Below are 17,641 nucleotides of genomic sequence, written 5' to 3'. Positions count from 1 at the left end.
CAGAAACATGAATATTGTGGTCTAGGATGTGCTTTGTCCTGTGAGTGATGTCTCATGCATTTTGCTGTCCTTTGCAAAAGAAGTTAGCAGAAGCTGATTAACATATTGTCTCTCTTGCCATGCCTACCATGTCTTTTAGTACCATCAAGAACTGAGAGAAATCAAATTTACTTTCAGAGTTATCACATTTCCTCTTTTTTTTATTTTGTTCTTAATAGAAAGGTGTATGTTGSCTTACTGGGGTCACTCCTTTGTCTGTGATCTGCAGGTTTAGCGATGATCTATTCCATAKGAAACATTGTTGGAACTACTTACATTTTTTAGACTGAAGAAAGTCTCATTTTATTTTTAGAGATATACTGCTTTACTGTAGCACTTTCAAGGTAGTGTTAATGGTTTTCTATCACAATTCATAGTTGCTGAACACCTTTACATTTAACGATTTTAAGTTCTATCTTTATGTTCTTATCACAAAGTACAGTTTTCTAATCCATCTGAGTTGTTTAGTTAAGTAGTAAGTGCCTTTGTTATTACGCACTATGGGTGGTATCTTCTGAAATAAATTATCTAAAGAGTTATACTACTAAAAGAAAAGAGTCTGAAGGTAATCAATTCGCCACAGGCTTGACTAGGCCCAGTTAATCTTAATAGTCTAGCCATCCCAGGGCAACGATGTGAACCGTAATAATGCCAATTCTCCTAGTTCCTAAGTGTTTCATAACTATATTGATTTTGACAAAATTTGAAAGTAGGTTTCAAGAGTTAAAACTCAGTAGAACATATCGTATTACTCTTTTTCTATGCCAGTTAAATGCAGAACTCCTTAAATATCTGTAGACTGCACACTTCAAAACACAGCCAGCAACAACAGACTTGGTTAGTTACTAAATTTATGACAAAGCTTCATGATAAGCATCAGATACGAAGAACAGTAGATTATAAAACTTCTTCTGGTTTAGCCACTTGGAAAACAGATAGAAAAATTGTATGAGGTCTTCAAACATTAAAATAGCGTTCCTTTTATACTTGTAGATATATCTAGTATATAATAAATGCAGATAAATGTAATGTTAATCTGTTGCAGGTAATTCACTTCTGAAGAAGAACTTGTGTGCCCARGAGACTGGCTGTTTTATACAATTATATAAACTGAGCAAATGAAAGGTATTTCTTCCCCAAAGATTTGCACTGCTCATTTTTAGACAAATGTAACACAGGACATATGTCATTTGATTTTTATTCTGAAGAAAAATTGAGGGTAAAGCAATGATTTTCCCTCAGCAAGCTAAAGAATGTAGAGCTACAAGTATCTGTGGATACACAAGCCCTCTGTCAATCCCCTAGACTTGTTTGTTTTATTAAGCTGTATCAGTTTATGTCTATTATTGTGGTAATAAATACTTTCACTGTTATTGCAGTAACAACATTCCTACTACCACAAAGATACAAAGGCCATTCTTTTCTCATATATTCATAACCTTGGTAGCTGAACCTGGACCAAATTACCCTCCTGTCCTAACGATCTGACTATATTAAACATCTTTTTGAAATAATATGATAGCATAATATTTGYTGCATAATGCTGAAACCTTTCTTTCAAGCAGGATAGAATTCATTAAAAAATAGGAAAAGGAGAAAAAAAAGGAAAAACTGAAGCTGTAAACATTTTAGAAGCAGCCAAGTGGCTTTTATTTCAGAATGGAAATGCCAGAAAAACATAAGCAGAGAGCTGAATGGAAAAATGATGCCAAGCATGTGGAAAACTCAGGAGCAGAAACATGAATACAGAGAAAAGAAAAAGGAGCAGGGTCAAGAGAAACACTTAAGACAGAAATAATGGACATCTGGGAAGCAAGGAATATGTATGGTTGAGAAAGAACTTGCAGGAGAAAAAATAAGGGGTCAGAGAGAGAACAGTGATGGGGATAGTTTGTASAGATTATAGTAAATACAGTGGTAATACTCTTTTATATTTAATCACCATTATCCAAAAATGGTAATTAAATTGATGTGTCATTATCAGATCAGTCACTGCCTGAACACAGTTGTGTTGACCAGAAAAACACAGGTAGGAGGAAGAAAGATTGTTCTATTTTAGCTCAGTCTTGTCGGACAGTTAATATTGTATTTACATCATCAGTGAAATAGTAATTCTATTTGTTAGTGTAGGAGCTACAGTAATAGCTACCATGACTTATTGAAGATGACTGCTTTAGAAAGTCATGAAATAAAATTTCAGGTTTCAGAGGTCGCTGTTATATAGAATCTAAATGGGTATTATGGGGAAATATAAATATTTTCAGGGCATTATAACCAATTATACAATGTGCTGAGCAGTACTGTTCCTCCCCTGGCATGTCCCGGAAAACGAAGGAATCGGGATGCTAGACAAGCAAGTCAGGAAGCGAGATGTGCTCTGCCATGCTCGCTGACCCGCTCTGACAGTGCGGTTCACAGCCTGCAAGGCGCAGGCGGACCACTGGTCGAGAGCACTGCTCTTGTGCGTTCATGGGCATCCTCAGAAAACAGGTACACAATTTACCTGGGGCACTCTTACCCCCTCGGTGGAGGAGGCCCTGGCAAGATCTCAGGGCTGTGCACAGGCATTAACCAGAGTGTTTTAGTTAGTTTTAACAAATCATAATGCTAAAGCACAGGTGAACCCCAAAATGAAGAGGAGGTCACATTTTCTGTGAACAGGAGGCCACTGGGACAAGGCAACACACAGCAAATCACGTTCTGGCAGTTAAAAGACTTCACTGATGGGAATGGTRTGTGGGGAGGCGAGCGCTCTGCGATCTCCCTTCTCTTTGGGGAGCATTTTGTTAACTCGGATTATGCTTACAAACCTAAATGGTGTAAGAATGGACAAGAAAAAGGCAGCACGCAGTAGCACCACAGGACGTGACATGAGCGAAAGGAAAGAAACACCAGCACAAGCGAAAGTGGAAAAATCGAGGCTGTCCCTGAAGGGGGGAGGCGAAGGGGAGGAGAAACAGCTTTGTTTTGAGAGCGGGCCCTGCCAAGCGCCTCCGGCGGGCGGGAGCTCGCAGCCGTGTGGCCCGGCCCTCCCGCCCACGCAGGGCCGCGCGTGTGGCGGGAGCCAGAGCGGGAGAGAACCGAGCAGCCCGCGCTGCGGCGCAGTGGGCGGGGAAGGGATAACGGCTCCGCGCGGCCGTTGGGCTCCGAGGCGCCGCGTCCGTGAGCGCGCGGGGCGGGAAGGGCGGGGGGGGCAGGGGGCAGGGGAGGGAGCCGTTACCCGCCCCGGCGGGGAGCGGCGAGGGCGGGGCCGCGGCGTGCGCGCCGCCCCCTCCCCCACGTGGCCAGTCGGGCGGAGCAGGCGGCGGCGGCAGCGGCGCAGCCCGTCAGAGTAGTGACCCGCCGCCCCCGACGCCCGTTCGCTAGCGGCCCGCCAGCCCCTTCGCCGCCTCTAGGCCCTGCCTGGGGAGTGGGGGGAGCTCCGCGCTGAGGACCGCCCCCTTCCCCCCGCTCCCCTCCCCTCCCCGCCCCTCCTGCGCGGCACCCCGGCCGCGGCGGGGACTATGCGGAGATGGCCGTCCAGACCCGAGGCAGGAACAAAGAGTCGCCGCCGCTCAAGCCCGGGCACCAGCAGCACCAGTCGCCGGGCGCTAGCCCCAGGAGCGGCCGCGGGCACCCGCCGCACTCGCCTGGCAGGCAGGGGGCCGGCGCCATGCGGAAGGGAGGCGGCGGCGGCCGGCGGGGAGCCCGGGGCGACCCCCAGGGACCTTGCAAGGAGGGGCCGGCGGCTGAGGGGGCGCGGGGCGCGCTGGGCCGCGGGCCCCTGGGGCTCCTGTGCTTCTGCAGAGACTGGCTCCGAGGTGAGGTGCGGGTGAGGGCCGGGAGCTCGCCCCCGACCCCGGATCGACCCCCTTCCCCGGCCCCGCTGCGCCGGTTCGCCTGGGGCTGGGCTGGGGGGTCAGCCCTTCCCCCCGGGGGAAGTGGGATGGGGCTTGATCTCGCCTCCCTCCCCTCTTTCCGGGTGTTTCTCTGTGGACACGGGTGTATGTAGCATTGCTCGGCGCAGGCAAGCCGCGAAAGTCCCAATCGCACGGGGCAGCTTTTAACTACCGCCTTGGAAACGGGAACCTCGGGACGTCCTTCCCCTGGGGCGAGGCGGGGTGGAAAGAAGCACCTCCGTAATGAAGCGGGCACCCCTTTCCCCTTCACAGCACCCCCTCCCCCCCAGAGGGGTGGCACGAGGGTCCTGTGTGCGCGGCATGGGGCAGCATCTGGCTGCTCTTGGCTGCTCTCCCCGTGCTTGTCCTCTAACCTGTTACAACTGGAGGGGATAAAAGAGGCTGGCAGGACCCTCGCAGGTATCAGCGAGAACTAGGGACAAGGGGAAGGAAGATTGCTTTTTATCATTTTTGTCCCCTTCTGGGGAGAAAAAGAATACCGTGCCCTAAGTCGTCATAGGACAGTCTAATATTGACTAGCTCTGCTGACTCTGTTGGTGTTATTTGCCTGTTTCTTGACTCTGCTTTGATGGAGAGTTGTTTATTCTTAAGAAAGTCTTACTTTGTTTGAATTAATATATCCATATTATGTTTATATACACGTTTTCTTTTGTCAGGTTATTGTGTAAAAGATGTTTCGGAAATAATAAAGGCTGATTGTGTGTGTAGTCACCTTAACAGTCTATCTGTGTTGTTTAAAGCTTGTATGTGTAATTACCAACTGCTGTATGAAGTTTTTTTCCATAGCTTTGAATCCAAGTCAACATTTTTACAGAAAACTAATGCTGCAGAGTTTGAACAGATTTTCTTTTAGAGAGGCTGTTCTTAACRGATGCCTAAAAAAATGTTTTCTTTTAACAGTGTTTGTTGAAGACAAAAAGGCCTCCATATTAAAAGCTGATAGCAAGATATGGCTCACGCTTATTTCGGGTAAGTAGAAGGGATGTGTTGGGGAAAAACCTGTTCTTTTCACCTTTCTTGGTCTGAACTCATAACCTGTATCAAAATATACTTGGAAATATAATTTTAAAAAGAATGTAGCCCATATTGTAAAGAGAAGGGAAATAACTTCCTACTTATTAATTTTTTTAATGCTGTTATTACAGGAGTTGATGTTGTGCCAGGACATTTGTAGGAAAATAAATGTCTAGATGAGATCTATGGATCTCTTCTAGTCAGTCATTAACTTCTAGAAAAGACATTGAATAGTGACTGTTATTCAGTAATGTAGTCACAACAACTTGTTTTGTAAAGATTATTGATGGAAGAGGATATAACTGTAAGAGGGATGTAAATTCAAATGTCATTATCCCTGGGAATATTTGGGAGTAAATAATAAAATTACTAATGGCTGCAGTATTGGAACAAGCATCTGTAACTTTTGCAAAAGTAAATACAAAACATGTTCCTAAAGCTAACAAATGTTAAATAATAGCATATTTAGCAGATTCATGATTAGATACRCTCTTAAAGTTATTATGTGAAAACACTGTCAGGGTATTCCAAATATGCTGGTAGTATTAATGACACTTCCAGGAGTTCATGTTGCCAAAGGGAATTTTTTTAGTTTGAATTACATTGCRAAGTTGTAGCAGGGAAATAATTCTTAGCTTGCAAACTACTCAAAAAATAAACTGTTCATGAATTGCTTTGTTTACCTCTGTTTATACTGCATCTCTTAGACTAGTAGTTATTTTAATGACACAAGAACATAGTCAGAAAAGACCAAATGGTCAAAAATTGAAAAATTGAATTGAATATGATTGAAATTTGAGAGCAGATTAGGCAGACAATCTTACAATTTCTGGAGTTTACATTTGGATGTGAAAAMTCAATAAACCAGTTGAATGCTTCAGGGAGTGATTTACAATTTTTAGTAGTAAAGCTATTGCAAATAGTATATAGTATAAATAGTGGGTTTGGTAACTTTTAGCAATGGTTGCATTTTTGTTTTGTTGTTCTGTTTAAGCTTTCAAGTCCAGACTTTCAAAATACAGAGGCTCCCACAGCTGGAGTAAATCTTATTATAGAGTTGGTGKTTTTTTTTTTTTTCCCTTTTTAGAAACTAACTCCAGTTTAGGCACTACAATGAAGTTACAGGATTTTTAAGAACGTTCTTATACAAAACTTTGACCTATTCTGATGTTTTCTTACAACCATTGAATTGAGGCCTAGTTCTTGAAGACGTCCTTACCGGAATCTCACAATGAATATTTTGAGTAAGCTGCAAAAATWGTCAATCCTTACACTTTCCTCGTTGTTACCAGTCCTACTGTAGTCCTGCGTAAGGCTTGCAAAGTATTAACCAATTTCTAGCAAGTTTCACGTAGTGTTGCATTACARTATCTCAGCATTTGTTCTCTTTATCAATAATTTCTGTATGTTGCATCTTTTTAAGAATGGTTTCTCTTTCTGGTATTTAATTTCCAAWACTAGAACACTTCTTGCCTGCTATTCACATTGCCTTTCTTAGAACAGAAGACAGGTGAAATGGAAAATCTGAAAAATCGAAGACCAGATTTTACTTAGCAATCCTAATTTGTGAGAACTTAATTGCGAGCTTCTGTTGGATGAGAAAATACCATTTGCAAATTAAATACATAGTGATTGTATGAATCTACGTAGCGTCAGGACTCTATAGTGTTTCTTTCCTTCCCACTTTCTCCCTTCCTTCTCCCAGTAAGAATATTAAAGGAAGGAGACAGAGAACGGTGATTTAAGAGAGCTATTCYACATGTTTTTCTTCAGAAACTAGCTCGCTATGAGTCTGGATACAGCCTGTTAAAGTTGATTGTAGATCTGTGCTTGTAGTATGAGTCTATGAATGGTGCACGTTGTCTCTTTAAGTAATTACATGAATTGCTCTGTGATTATAAAAGGGTTTTCTTTATATTCTTACAATAAAGAGTGATATTGTGAAGTTGAATAAAAGTGTATATGAAATTCTTCCAAATAACTGATTGAAGGTATTTATACTTAATTCACTGACTTTAAATAAAACATTTGCAGAAGGGAAAAATAAGATTTAAATAAATTATTTTCTTTATGAAATAAATGTCACTTTTGAATCTGAATTGTAATTTAAATATATAATTTAATTACAACATAAAGGTACTGTGTGTTTTGATTTGATACCTCCTGAATTTAGGATCGTGAACGGTACTAGTTGTTAAAGTACATCATGTCCTTACTATATATACTTTCGTAACATGTAATGTCTTGAATTTGATTTTTTTTTGGAGTTGAGATGTGTGTGTGTATGTGTATGTGTGTGAATAATTTATTTATGTATCTAATCTTATTTGGAAGATAATCTTAAAAATTATACTGAGAAATAAAATAATACATTATTGTTCTTTTCGTCTGTGAATGTAAGATTCAGTAAGTAATAGTTAAGAAAAAGAATGAACTGTTCTGTTTCTGTCCACACAGTTACTTAGTATACAAACTTGTTTCAGAGTATGGATTATTACATTGCTGATTTAGCTAATGTGCTTCCCTGGAATTCCATACATCATATTTGCTATAGCGAGAGAAGTATTTGCAGCTTGTCTGTGAGAATTGATGTAACTGTCCTTAAGGTAAAACAACTGCAGCTCGCTGAAACTTTAAATGTGAGGTATACTGAGCAATCCTCAGTGATCTTTTTTTCTAGAAAGTATATGTAAAAATGTAAAATTTTCAGTATAAGGTTGTAGAATTCATTCTTTAACTGAAATTTGGGTCTCTATTTGAGAAACTGCTTYAGTGACCAGAGTGGAGCTGAAAACTTCTAAGAAATTTTCAAAGTGGTGTTGTATAAACTCAATTACTCTATGAAATAGGTAACTTTAAATGTTTTTCTTTTAATTGTATAGGCAGGYAGTCTAGACTTACTTATTTCCCCTTATGAAACTTTTTTGTTTATCATCCCAGTGGTTCAGTTCACGTATCTTTTATATAAAACTTGAGTATTAAAAATTGAAATTCGTAAATGTAGTTTGTGGCATTGGCAGCGGCATGACAAGGATAACAGGTACTACCACCTGTGGCAGCAGCAACAGTTTCTGCCTCTGTCTCAGAGATACATATTTTGGGGGAATGTATAGCTGGGAAATAAGTGTAAAGTTAGTCCATTCTTCTTTCAACATAATTTTAGTCTTCTTGCAAAGATGTTTTCTTTCTTTTGTTCCTGCTGCTTGTCAGAAGCAGACCACCATACACATGTAACACACACATATTACTAACATACGCCCTCTATCTCTTGYATCAGTATGCAAGTGTTTTCTTGTAATAAGTGGATGTGCACACGACTTGACCCCTCCTGTGGCATACAGACTGGTGCCATGCCCGTGGGCCTGTGTGCTGGTGAAGGCTTGTGAAGATCAGCACCATGGAGAGGGACATGATGCGCAGCACCTCTGTGGTTCTAGGTGGGCACGAGCAGGAGGGGCTGTTGTCCTCTCACCTTTCTCTCTACTCATTATAGCCTCTGCAACGAATATGGCCCTTCACTAACCACATACGCTTTCTTGGACTGAAAGTAGCCAGTCCACCTGCCTTTCCTGTGGCAGAGAATCACTGTGTGTCTAGAGAGCAACCAAGGTTCCTGCAGTCTAGGGGGAACATCATGATCCCTTTATCTTTGATGCTTTCCTTGATCCCTCACTTATGCTAGGTTTGCATCCAGAGTGYGAGCTCTGGATACCGTTTAAATGCTGCCTAAGCAAAATGGAGTGGCTCCTGTTCTCTGGGTCTTGTCATGCTCAAGAAGTCAGAGACCTAGACACACCTTTATCATCATCTGTCATTTCTGTTCCCTCTTCAAATTACCTCACTTATTCTGTACCACTGTGATCAGTGACAACAGTACAAATAGTATCAGAATGGACAAATAGTGTGTTGCTATGAGTAGTTCCACCATTTTTTAGGAATTAGATAATAGTCTCAATTAGATTTGTGTTGGCATAKTAAAAATATGCTCTGTATAACATAATTGCTTATGACTCAGTCTTTTTTCTTGATACTTGAAATACATTGGTTAGATCCATCACAATCTATTTGAGTGATGCAGGGTACAGGTGAGACCATCACCTATAGCTTAATGCTGTCAGCATAACTTCAGATGATCTGAGAGTTGGCCAAAAAAGGTATTTTAGATGTTTCTGTATCTTTGCTCTTTTGGAGACCAAGTACTTTCTGTGCACTAAGCCCATGTATCAGTCTTTTCAGTCTCTGAAGTACTGTAATTGCTTTAAAAAACATGATTTCACGTTCTRTGATTTAAATATTTAAGTAACTTGGCACTTTCTGTTTTCTTTACAGCTGCTTTTGCAGGAGTCCTGCATTGGTAAGATCATATKTATTGCTTAAGAGTGATATGATATTTTAAAATAATAAAAATGTAATTCTGACTTTCACCTAGACAGGCTGTGGGGATTATTTATCTTCAGATCCCCTCAAAACCAAATTGTCATCTAAGATCAATAATTCTGTTCTTTTGAAGCTGATTTACAAAGGTTTCCTAAGCCTATTCAGCCAAGAGTGAAGCTTCCTTTCCAGGTGGAAAAGCTATGTGAGTTCAGGTGCATTTCTGCTAGCAGACCTTTTACCTTGAGCTGATTTTTGAGGGTCCAGATTAAATCCTTTCAGCTTTCGCCTACATTCTGATTATTTGCATTCTGCTTTAATTTCTTAATTTAACATTATATTGCCTTCTATCTTGTTAGAGAAAAMTGGCAAATATTTTATGTGCAGAACAGTGTCCTTTCAGCTGCTTTTCATCAGCATAATTCTTGTGTTTCAGCTTCCATTCCAATCCTACTCTCTGTTTTTGTAGTAAAGACTTGGAATGGAATGGCTTCCCAGCTATGTTTACGTGGATAAAAAGTAGCAGATTCTGCTAGTCTGTTTTTGTTTTCTATCTGAAAAAGAACTAACAATTGTAGTCTGCTTCTTGCAAATTCTTACCCAAAAGCAGAGGTATGTGCACTGTTCTGTTTCTTTTTTCCATACTTTCCAGAGGTAAAACTCAGAATTTGCRAGTAATTAAGAAGGCAAAACTTGCATTTTTTCTGGCTTTTTATTTTCTCATAGCTGCATCTTTATCTAAATTTGGATGGTAAGCACATATAGTTGCAGATAGCTGCACTATAATACAAGTCAGGAAAGACTTTTAAGGAAAAAAATGCAGTACATACATGTTCACTCTAGTATTTCCACCGGTTGTTAACCTGTCCTTTTCATTTGTCCTTGTTTTCATTCAAATTTTTCATATAGTATAGAYTTGTTAGTTTTAGTAGCATTAAAATTTTGATTGTTAAGTTACTTCACTTACATTAAAATGCATCAAAACATTTTATAATTAATTATATAATAGGATTTAATAGTTGATCTATGGTTTCATTTTTTTTTCCAGTTGAGATAGTTGAATAGCAGAGAATGTTCTTACAATATTTGAGTAAACTAAAATATCGGTCCATAAGCAGACTTTAGRTCTGCAGTGAAACATTTGCAGAATATTTCTTCGTATATATGACGTAGTACAGGTTCTAAAACTCTTTATTCATTTTTAATTATTAGGCTCTTTTTTTCTTTAACAGGTGTCACATAACAACTCTTTTTGAAAATGACCGTCATTTTTCTCACCTGTCAACGCTAGAAAGAGAAATGGCTTTTCGCACCGAAATGGTTAGATTATCTTTTAACAAAAATTCAGTGATTAGAAAACTTCTGTCCATAATCTTGTGGTCGTGGACTTCCCAGAATTTCATAATAATTTATATATAATTAATGTATTGRTATTTCACAACTAACATTCATTACACTTTTACCTAGAGAGCATTTGTGTGTCTTGTAGTTCATGTGAATGTATCTCTTTAAATAAGTTGCTTATAATTTAAAAATATGATTCTAGAGGACCTAAAATACAAAATTACAAATACTCTGTAACATACTTTCAATTACAGCCATGTTATGCAGCTGTTTTTTAAAAATCACTTTTGCATTAATAAATTTTGCGTATGTATAYGTCTTTTGCAACTTTTGTTTATTTTGAGGATTGTGCAATATTATGCTAGTGCACATTACCTGCCAAAATGAGAGATTTTAAGATGCACTTACGAGACAAGCCCATCATGCCTGTTTCAGCAGTACTAGTAGAACGTATTTGGAAAACTGCATAGTAATCTTGAATAATATTGTCCTATTTTGTTATCATACAAAATTGCATTTAAAAATGAAGCCCCTRTATGTCAGTTCATGAAGCAGAAATGACCTCTTTAACCCTAAATAATAATTCTGCACTCCTGTAGGGTCTTTATTATTCCTACTTCAAGACTATTATTGAGGCACCATCGTTTTGGAATGGAGTATGGGCAATTATGAATGACAGACTAACTGAATATCCTTTGGTGATTAACACTTTACAGAGGTTCAATCTTTACCCAGAGGTAAGCCATGTTTTGAAAAGTATACCTTGTGAGAAATCTTTGGTTTATTTAAGTCTGATTGTAAGTTTGTAAGAGATGTTATTCTGGAAAATATGGCTTTATTGCTTCACACACTGATCAACTGCTATGGATAGTTACCGTTCTGAGACTTCAGGTATGCCCCAAAAAATATGAATGCTCTCTACTTCTTAATAATTCAAGACCTAAAGTTGCAGTCTAATTCTGTACTTCCCTGTCTGTCTTTTTTTGTTCTTTTCACTGGAAGCAGGTAAGTTGYTGACATTGTGCCTTTTGGGAAATATGACACATAAAGTATCAAATGTCTGTAATAGTGCAGATACTGAGAGGATATTTTGACTTGCATTTTGTGTATGACAGTGAACTAATGAATCATGACWATTCACTTGCCCTAAAATCCATGAATGGTTATTGTTTACTTTGAATATTCAAGAAGAAATTTCTCTTTCAAAGACAAGCTATTACTGTTTTGTATTTATTTGATGTTAGACTTGTTTCCTGATTAAATTGATTTTTATTCTGTTTCTAACTCTGAAAGAGAGCTTGYGTCCTAGTACAGAAACATTTGTTTTTTTTCCTCTTATGGATGTGAGATGTGGTGATGCACACACTTTTGCCCCTATGTCTCAAGCATTTTGAAAAGGGGAATCTCCTTTGGTTAATCTACTTTGGTGTAACTCTGTGTCAACAATAACGTAGTTTTTGAGGAATCACAGAATGATAATGTCTGTAATTGCTAGTTACTAGCATTTATGCTCRTTTCGTTGCTTTGATGGAGCAGAGCTGCTTCCAAAAACTACATRTTTAAAGAGTTCTCTGCATGCATATTACACAACTTGCATATAGTAGTTTCATTTGCTTCTTATTTCCGTGCTCTGGAACAACTAAATGCTATAGACTGCTGCTTCTTTATTACTCTCTTCTTGTTTTTTTGTAGGCAGGAGAGATTGGAGCTCAATTTTAGAAATGTAACCTTATTTGAATAATATATTTTCTTCAGCGAAAAAAAGGAAGTGTATTGACTTCAACTCCAGTCTGACTTGCAAAAATCAGAAATACCTGATCAAATGAACTTGCTCTAACTGAATTATTAGTAGCAAAATTAAAGATGCCTGAATAAACAGGATGATGAAATCAAAACAAGAGCAACCATACAATGGCTGACATTCTGTAAGAACATTAAGTAGATTAATGCACAGAAAGCGTAGGCTTGTCTGTCCATTCAGAGTTCTCAAGCATCTTAGTGGCTCGTAGAACTTTGTGATAATRTATAAATTGATTCATTATTTCTGTACCTGTGTGGGCACACAAAGCAAACAAATATTCTCCTCTATTCCTTTTAGCCATATRCTGCTTGATTTCTAGCCTTCCTGTAAATAGTTTTTAAAAGATACTTCTTTAGCACTATTGTTTCTGCATAACTGCATCTATAAAATTTTGTCAATAGTTACAATATACCATCTGAAATATATTCTCCAAATTTTTTGTGCTTTTGTTTTCCTGTAACTACAATGGAGCTGTGTGTTGGGAAGATGCTTGTGGATTTCTTTGCTTTGTTGGCAATGAAATATTTCCCTCTGATATCTAGTATACAGTCATATTTTATATGAAWTTTTTTCATTTTCTATTTAATATTTAGGCACTCTCCAGCCTTTTCAGCCCAATGCTAGCATTAAGACTGAATTTGAATAAAAATTTTTGTTAATTTAATGGAGTTTGAAATTAATTGCATCAAAAATACCCTTGAAATCCAGATATTAAACAGGATGCAGAACACATTAAGAAAAATAGAACAGGTCCTAGACGGACAATTGGTGCTAATCTTAAAACCCCAAAAAACGTAAAACAAAACAAAACRACACAGTCCATAGCAGTCGTGGACTACGTGGTCTATGTGAATTAAAAATACACAGAAGAAAAAAAATCTTTAGAAGGAACAAGCCATTCTTTCTATTTATACAGTATTATAGTGCCAAAAATATCTTGATTGTCTAGGTACTTGTTCCGTAGTCAGGTTGTTCCATTAGTTGTGTTGCTGTTTTTGTTTGTGGTGGCTGATGTAAAGTGAGAGAGAGAGAATCTGTTAACTTCATGCTAATAAGCAGTTTGCTRTTTGGCTGTTCACCTTTATAAAACAGTTGATATATCTGTATGTGTCCATCCTGATGAAAATTTTAGTTGGATTGAAGACTATTCCAAATACCATATGTCTTCAGTGCTTACTCAAACGCAACTAGTAAAAGGGATTGACTTTTCTGAATATTCTTTCACAGCAAAGGACTGGCCTACAGAGGATCTCCTGGATCTGCAAAATAGTCTGTTCTGTGTTTTTTACTTGTTGCTTCTTAGCCAACAWGGGACAGTGGAAATTTCAAAAAAGCTATTGTCTTTTGTACTATTAATTTATTTTARTTTTTATTCCCATGTTAACTGTTCAAGTAAAGTAGCTTTCAGCAAAAATATTTCTTTGCTTTGCATGAAGCTTTTTTCTAGAAAGTATTCATGTGTGATAGTGTCTGCAGCAGATGTTAGCACTTGTGGCATGAAAAGGTGAGGCTGATAAGTAGCATTTTTTTTATGTAGCATTGTTTCATTGTTTCTGGTTCATGTATGCACACATGCATAATCAGAAATGCCCAGCACAGATATTCAGGAAGCTTTCAGGAGTTCAAGACAGTGTATTTTGTAGTATGTAGTATTGAAGTAGGGAGTCTGGGTCTAGGAAGAAAGATGTAGTTATTTTTTGAGAATATGAGGTTTGACTTTTACCCATAGATGAAGAGAGTTTTGAGTGTTGGATCTCTAGTTTGAAGAATCAATAAACCATAGAATCACAGAACGATTGAAGTTGGAAGGACCTTCTGTAGATCAATTAGTTCTACCCCTCTGCTCAAAGCAGGGAGAAMTAGAGCAGGAGATGGAGACACTACAAGTCTCTGGACAACCTGTTTCAGTGTTTGACCACTCACGCACACACACACACACACGCACACACAAAGTTTTTTTCCTATTTGTAAATGGAATTTCCTGTATTTCAGTTTGTGCTCGCTGCCTCTTGTCCTGTCACGGAGTGACACTGAAAAGAATGGCTGCATCTTGTTCATTCCATTCATGTCATTCTTGTCTTGGAGAGCCAAGAACTGGGCACAGCAGTCTGGATGTGGTCTGCTCAGTGCTGGATAAAGGGAAGGATCACTTCTCCCAACCTGCTGGTGACAGTCTTCCTTAATGCAGCCCAGGATGCTCTTGCCTTTCTTTACAGCAAGTGTGCATTGCTGGTGCATGTTTAACTTCTTGTCCACCAAAATGCTTAGGTCCTTTTATGCAAAGCTACATTCCAGCTGGTCAGCCCTCAGTCTGTACTGATACGTAGGGTTATTCCTTCTCAGGTACTGGGTGTTGCATTTCTCTTTGTGTGATTTCTGTTGGCCTGCTTCTCCAGCCTCTTGAGGTTTGTTTGGATGGCGGCGCAACCGTCAGCCACTCTTTTCACTCTTTTTTTTTTTAATATATTCTGCAAATTTGCAGAAGGTGTACTCTGCCCTATCATCCAGATTAATAATAAAAATGTTAGACAGTATTGGCACTAGTATTGACCCGTAGGGCACTCCACTAGTGACCGGCTTGCAGCCGGACTTTGTGCCATCAGTCACAACCTTCCAAGCCAGTTCAGCCCATTTGCAGTCCACCTCACTGCCTAAAAATCAGTTTCATCAGCTTGTCTATGAGGATGTTTTAGGACACAGGTTGAAAGCCTTTCTAAAAGTCAAGATAAACAACATCCCCTGCTGTCCCTTGTCCACCAAGCTGGTTATCACAGAAGGCTATCATRTTGGTTGGGCATGATTTACACTTTGTAAATCTGTGCTAACTTYTCCCAATCACTCCTTTTGTCCTTAGTGTGTTGGGAAATGGTTTCCAGGAGGGTTTGCTCCATCACATTCTCGGAGATCAGGGTGCCTGGCCTGTAGTTTCTGGATTTCCTTCTTGCCCTTCTTGAGGATAGAAGTGACATAAAGACTTTTATTAATCATATGGGGAAAGAAGAGGAGGAATCGTCTTCCTGTACCTGTGTTTTCTGTGAGACAGGGCTGGGACAGCTGTTGCTGCAGTGGTGAAATACATTATCAGACTGAGAAACCCTGGGTTATAGCTTTCAAAACAGCTTAACTAGGGTGGGCACCTTACTCATTTATGAGGTCTATMAAGTCTTTTATGTCCTAATAGAATAGCTTGATAAAGTGCCTTTGCTATGAAGTGGGTCTTAATTTTTCTGTATGTATAATACTGATGTCTTTTGTGTCAAGTGTTGAGATTTGATTTGTTTGTTATTATAATCACATAATGCCTTTGAATGGAAAAGGGAGGTGCTGTCTTATGTTACATCTGAAGCCAGTTCTAACATATACTTAACTTTAACCTTTCAAAGTTCTTCTGAGTTGAAATCTTAAAGATTTGATCCATTAATATTCTTGCCAGATCAAGAACTTTTCAGTTGATTTTAATCTAATTAGGCTATCTGTCCTCTGTCAACAAAATCTAGAATTTTAACCTGTAATATACAAAAATGGTTCAATGGGGAACCTTCCATAGAATATTGAAATATACGATTTTTTCCAAATACTTCAGCTTGATGATTCAAAAGATTCCTGTTCTAGAACAGGCATAATTTTACTCTCTTAATCCATGTTGAGTGCCTTTAGTGAATTGTGTTCAACAATACTTAGTAGTTTAGATAAATTCTAAGCTTGGAAAAAAACCTTGGATGTGGTCCGGTTGCCATGAAATGTTACCTAATCTCAAAGTTCCTTTTTAGAAACTTCAAATCCTGTTTTCCACATAGGTGGTTCTTGCCAGCTGGTACCGCATATATACTACTGTTATGGATTTCCTGGGTGTTCCAACAAAGACATGCTGGACAGTAAACAGAGGGACAGGGCTTAGCCCTGTTGAAAGCTGTGAGGGTGAGTTGTCTTTTGGTCTAGTTTCTTCCTGGAAGCATGTAATTGTGGCTTTACATATTTCAGAAGGAGTAAATTTTCCTATGTCCTTATCACTACYTGCTTTAATTTTGCTAAGCCTGTGTTTCTGGCAGATTATCAACATCTGTGAGAAGCACGAAAGATACTTCTAAGAGTGTCAGGGTGGAAATGTGGGCTTTGCCTATTAGATAGCTCGTCCTATCTAGGTTGAACTGCTGTATGGCACTTCTGATCTTCACAGATGAAGTCTGAGCCTTCATAGTCCTGGACTGCTATAGAGAGCAAGTGTCACTAAATATAATTGAAGGTATATTAAATATACATTCAATATATTTTAAATTTGTGTAGATTCTGTAGAATCTCCTATACATTTCAGAATCTTACTTTTCAAATTCTTACCCTCTGTATTTCCTTCCCAAACCAGAACTTTGGTGGAGGGAGAAAGGGAAAGCAGAAGGCTCCCTTTTGAAGGGTATCTTTTTAGTGATTCTGCTGGGAGAATCTTCCTAATATTCAGACTAAGAATTCAACCTTATATCATGATTCTGATGACAAAGCTTGAATGCTTCTACTTTTTTGTTTTTTTTCTATACTCAAAATAGTGCTGATACTGACTTGTCAAGAAAGTTTTACTATAAAGGTACTTTACCCAGAAAYACCATTGTGTTGTTTTACAGTCAGTTGTGGCTAAATGATAAAAGGTAGTTTGTGAAGCTGTTTCATTTTATCACTTAAAATGTATTCAAGTGGTGACATGTTAATATTTTTCCATTGCATAAAGGATATAAGAACTTTCTTAGCACTTGAACCATTTACGTTCTCTAATTTTGCAGAAGCAATAATAGTGAATAAATTGTAACATCTTTCTTGTTTGGGAGGAGGGACAGAGGAAGAACTTTAAGGCTTCCATGTTTGGTGGGCGTATTGTCATCTTGCTTTAGAGAACTGTACTCCTATATGTTCAGCAATAATGAATAATCATTTCTGCAGACTGAACTGTGAGGTTTTGCTTGATTCCCTGTAGTGAATATGGCTTTTTATGCTGTATAGCTGTAAAGATTAGAGCTAGAAGGGTTTAAAAAATAATGGGAAAGAGATGAATAATAGGCCTGTGAACGTAGAACTGTTTGTGAATAAATAAATTGAAAGCCTTGCATTATTGGAAGAACTCTTGGCTCCTAATGAAACAAAGTGAAGAACRTTTGTGGTACAGTGATGTATAAATAAAGATGCT

General features: G+C 38.8%; 1 protein-coding gene across 1 annotated transcript in view; it reads left to right on the top strand.

Moving 5' to 3' along the window:
* Positions 1–3,331: 3,331 nt before the first annotated feature.
* DPY19L1 (dpy-19 like C-mannosyltransferase 1) overlaps positions 3,332–17,641 on the top strand; it is a 51,177-nt gene continuing 36,867 nt past the window's right edge. Inside the window, exons 1-6 of the mRNA XM_085309131.1 lie at positions 3,332–3,839; positions 4,839–4,907; positions 9,282–9,306; positions 10,559–10,646; positions 11,270–11,407; positions 16,269–16,389. Coding sequence (XP_085165257.1) covers positions 3,551–3,839; positions 4,839–4,907; positions 9,282–9,306; positions 10,559–10,646; positions 11,270–11,407; positions 16,269–16,389 — 730 coding nt within the window. The 5' untranslated portion in view covers positions 3,332–3,550. The remainder of the gene's footprint in view (positions 3,840–4,838; positions 4,908–9,281; positions 9,307–10,558; positions 10,647–11,269; positions 11,408–16,268; positions 16,390–17,641) is intronic.

The sequence above is a fragment of the Rhea americana genome, unplaced genomic scaffold, assembly GCF_003343005.1.
Source record: "Rhea americana isolate MKP2758 unplaced genomic scaffold, rheAme1 scaffold_291, whole genome shotgun sequence".
Taxonomy (NCBI): Eukaryota; Metazoa; Chordata; class Aves; order Rheiformes; family Rheidae; genus Rhea; species Rhea americana.
The sequence above is the reverse complement of the archived record's forward strand: the minus strand, read 5'-3'. Positions and strand labels throughout refer to the sequence as shown.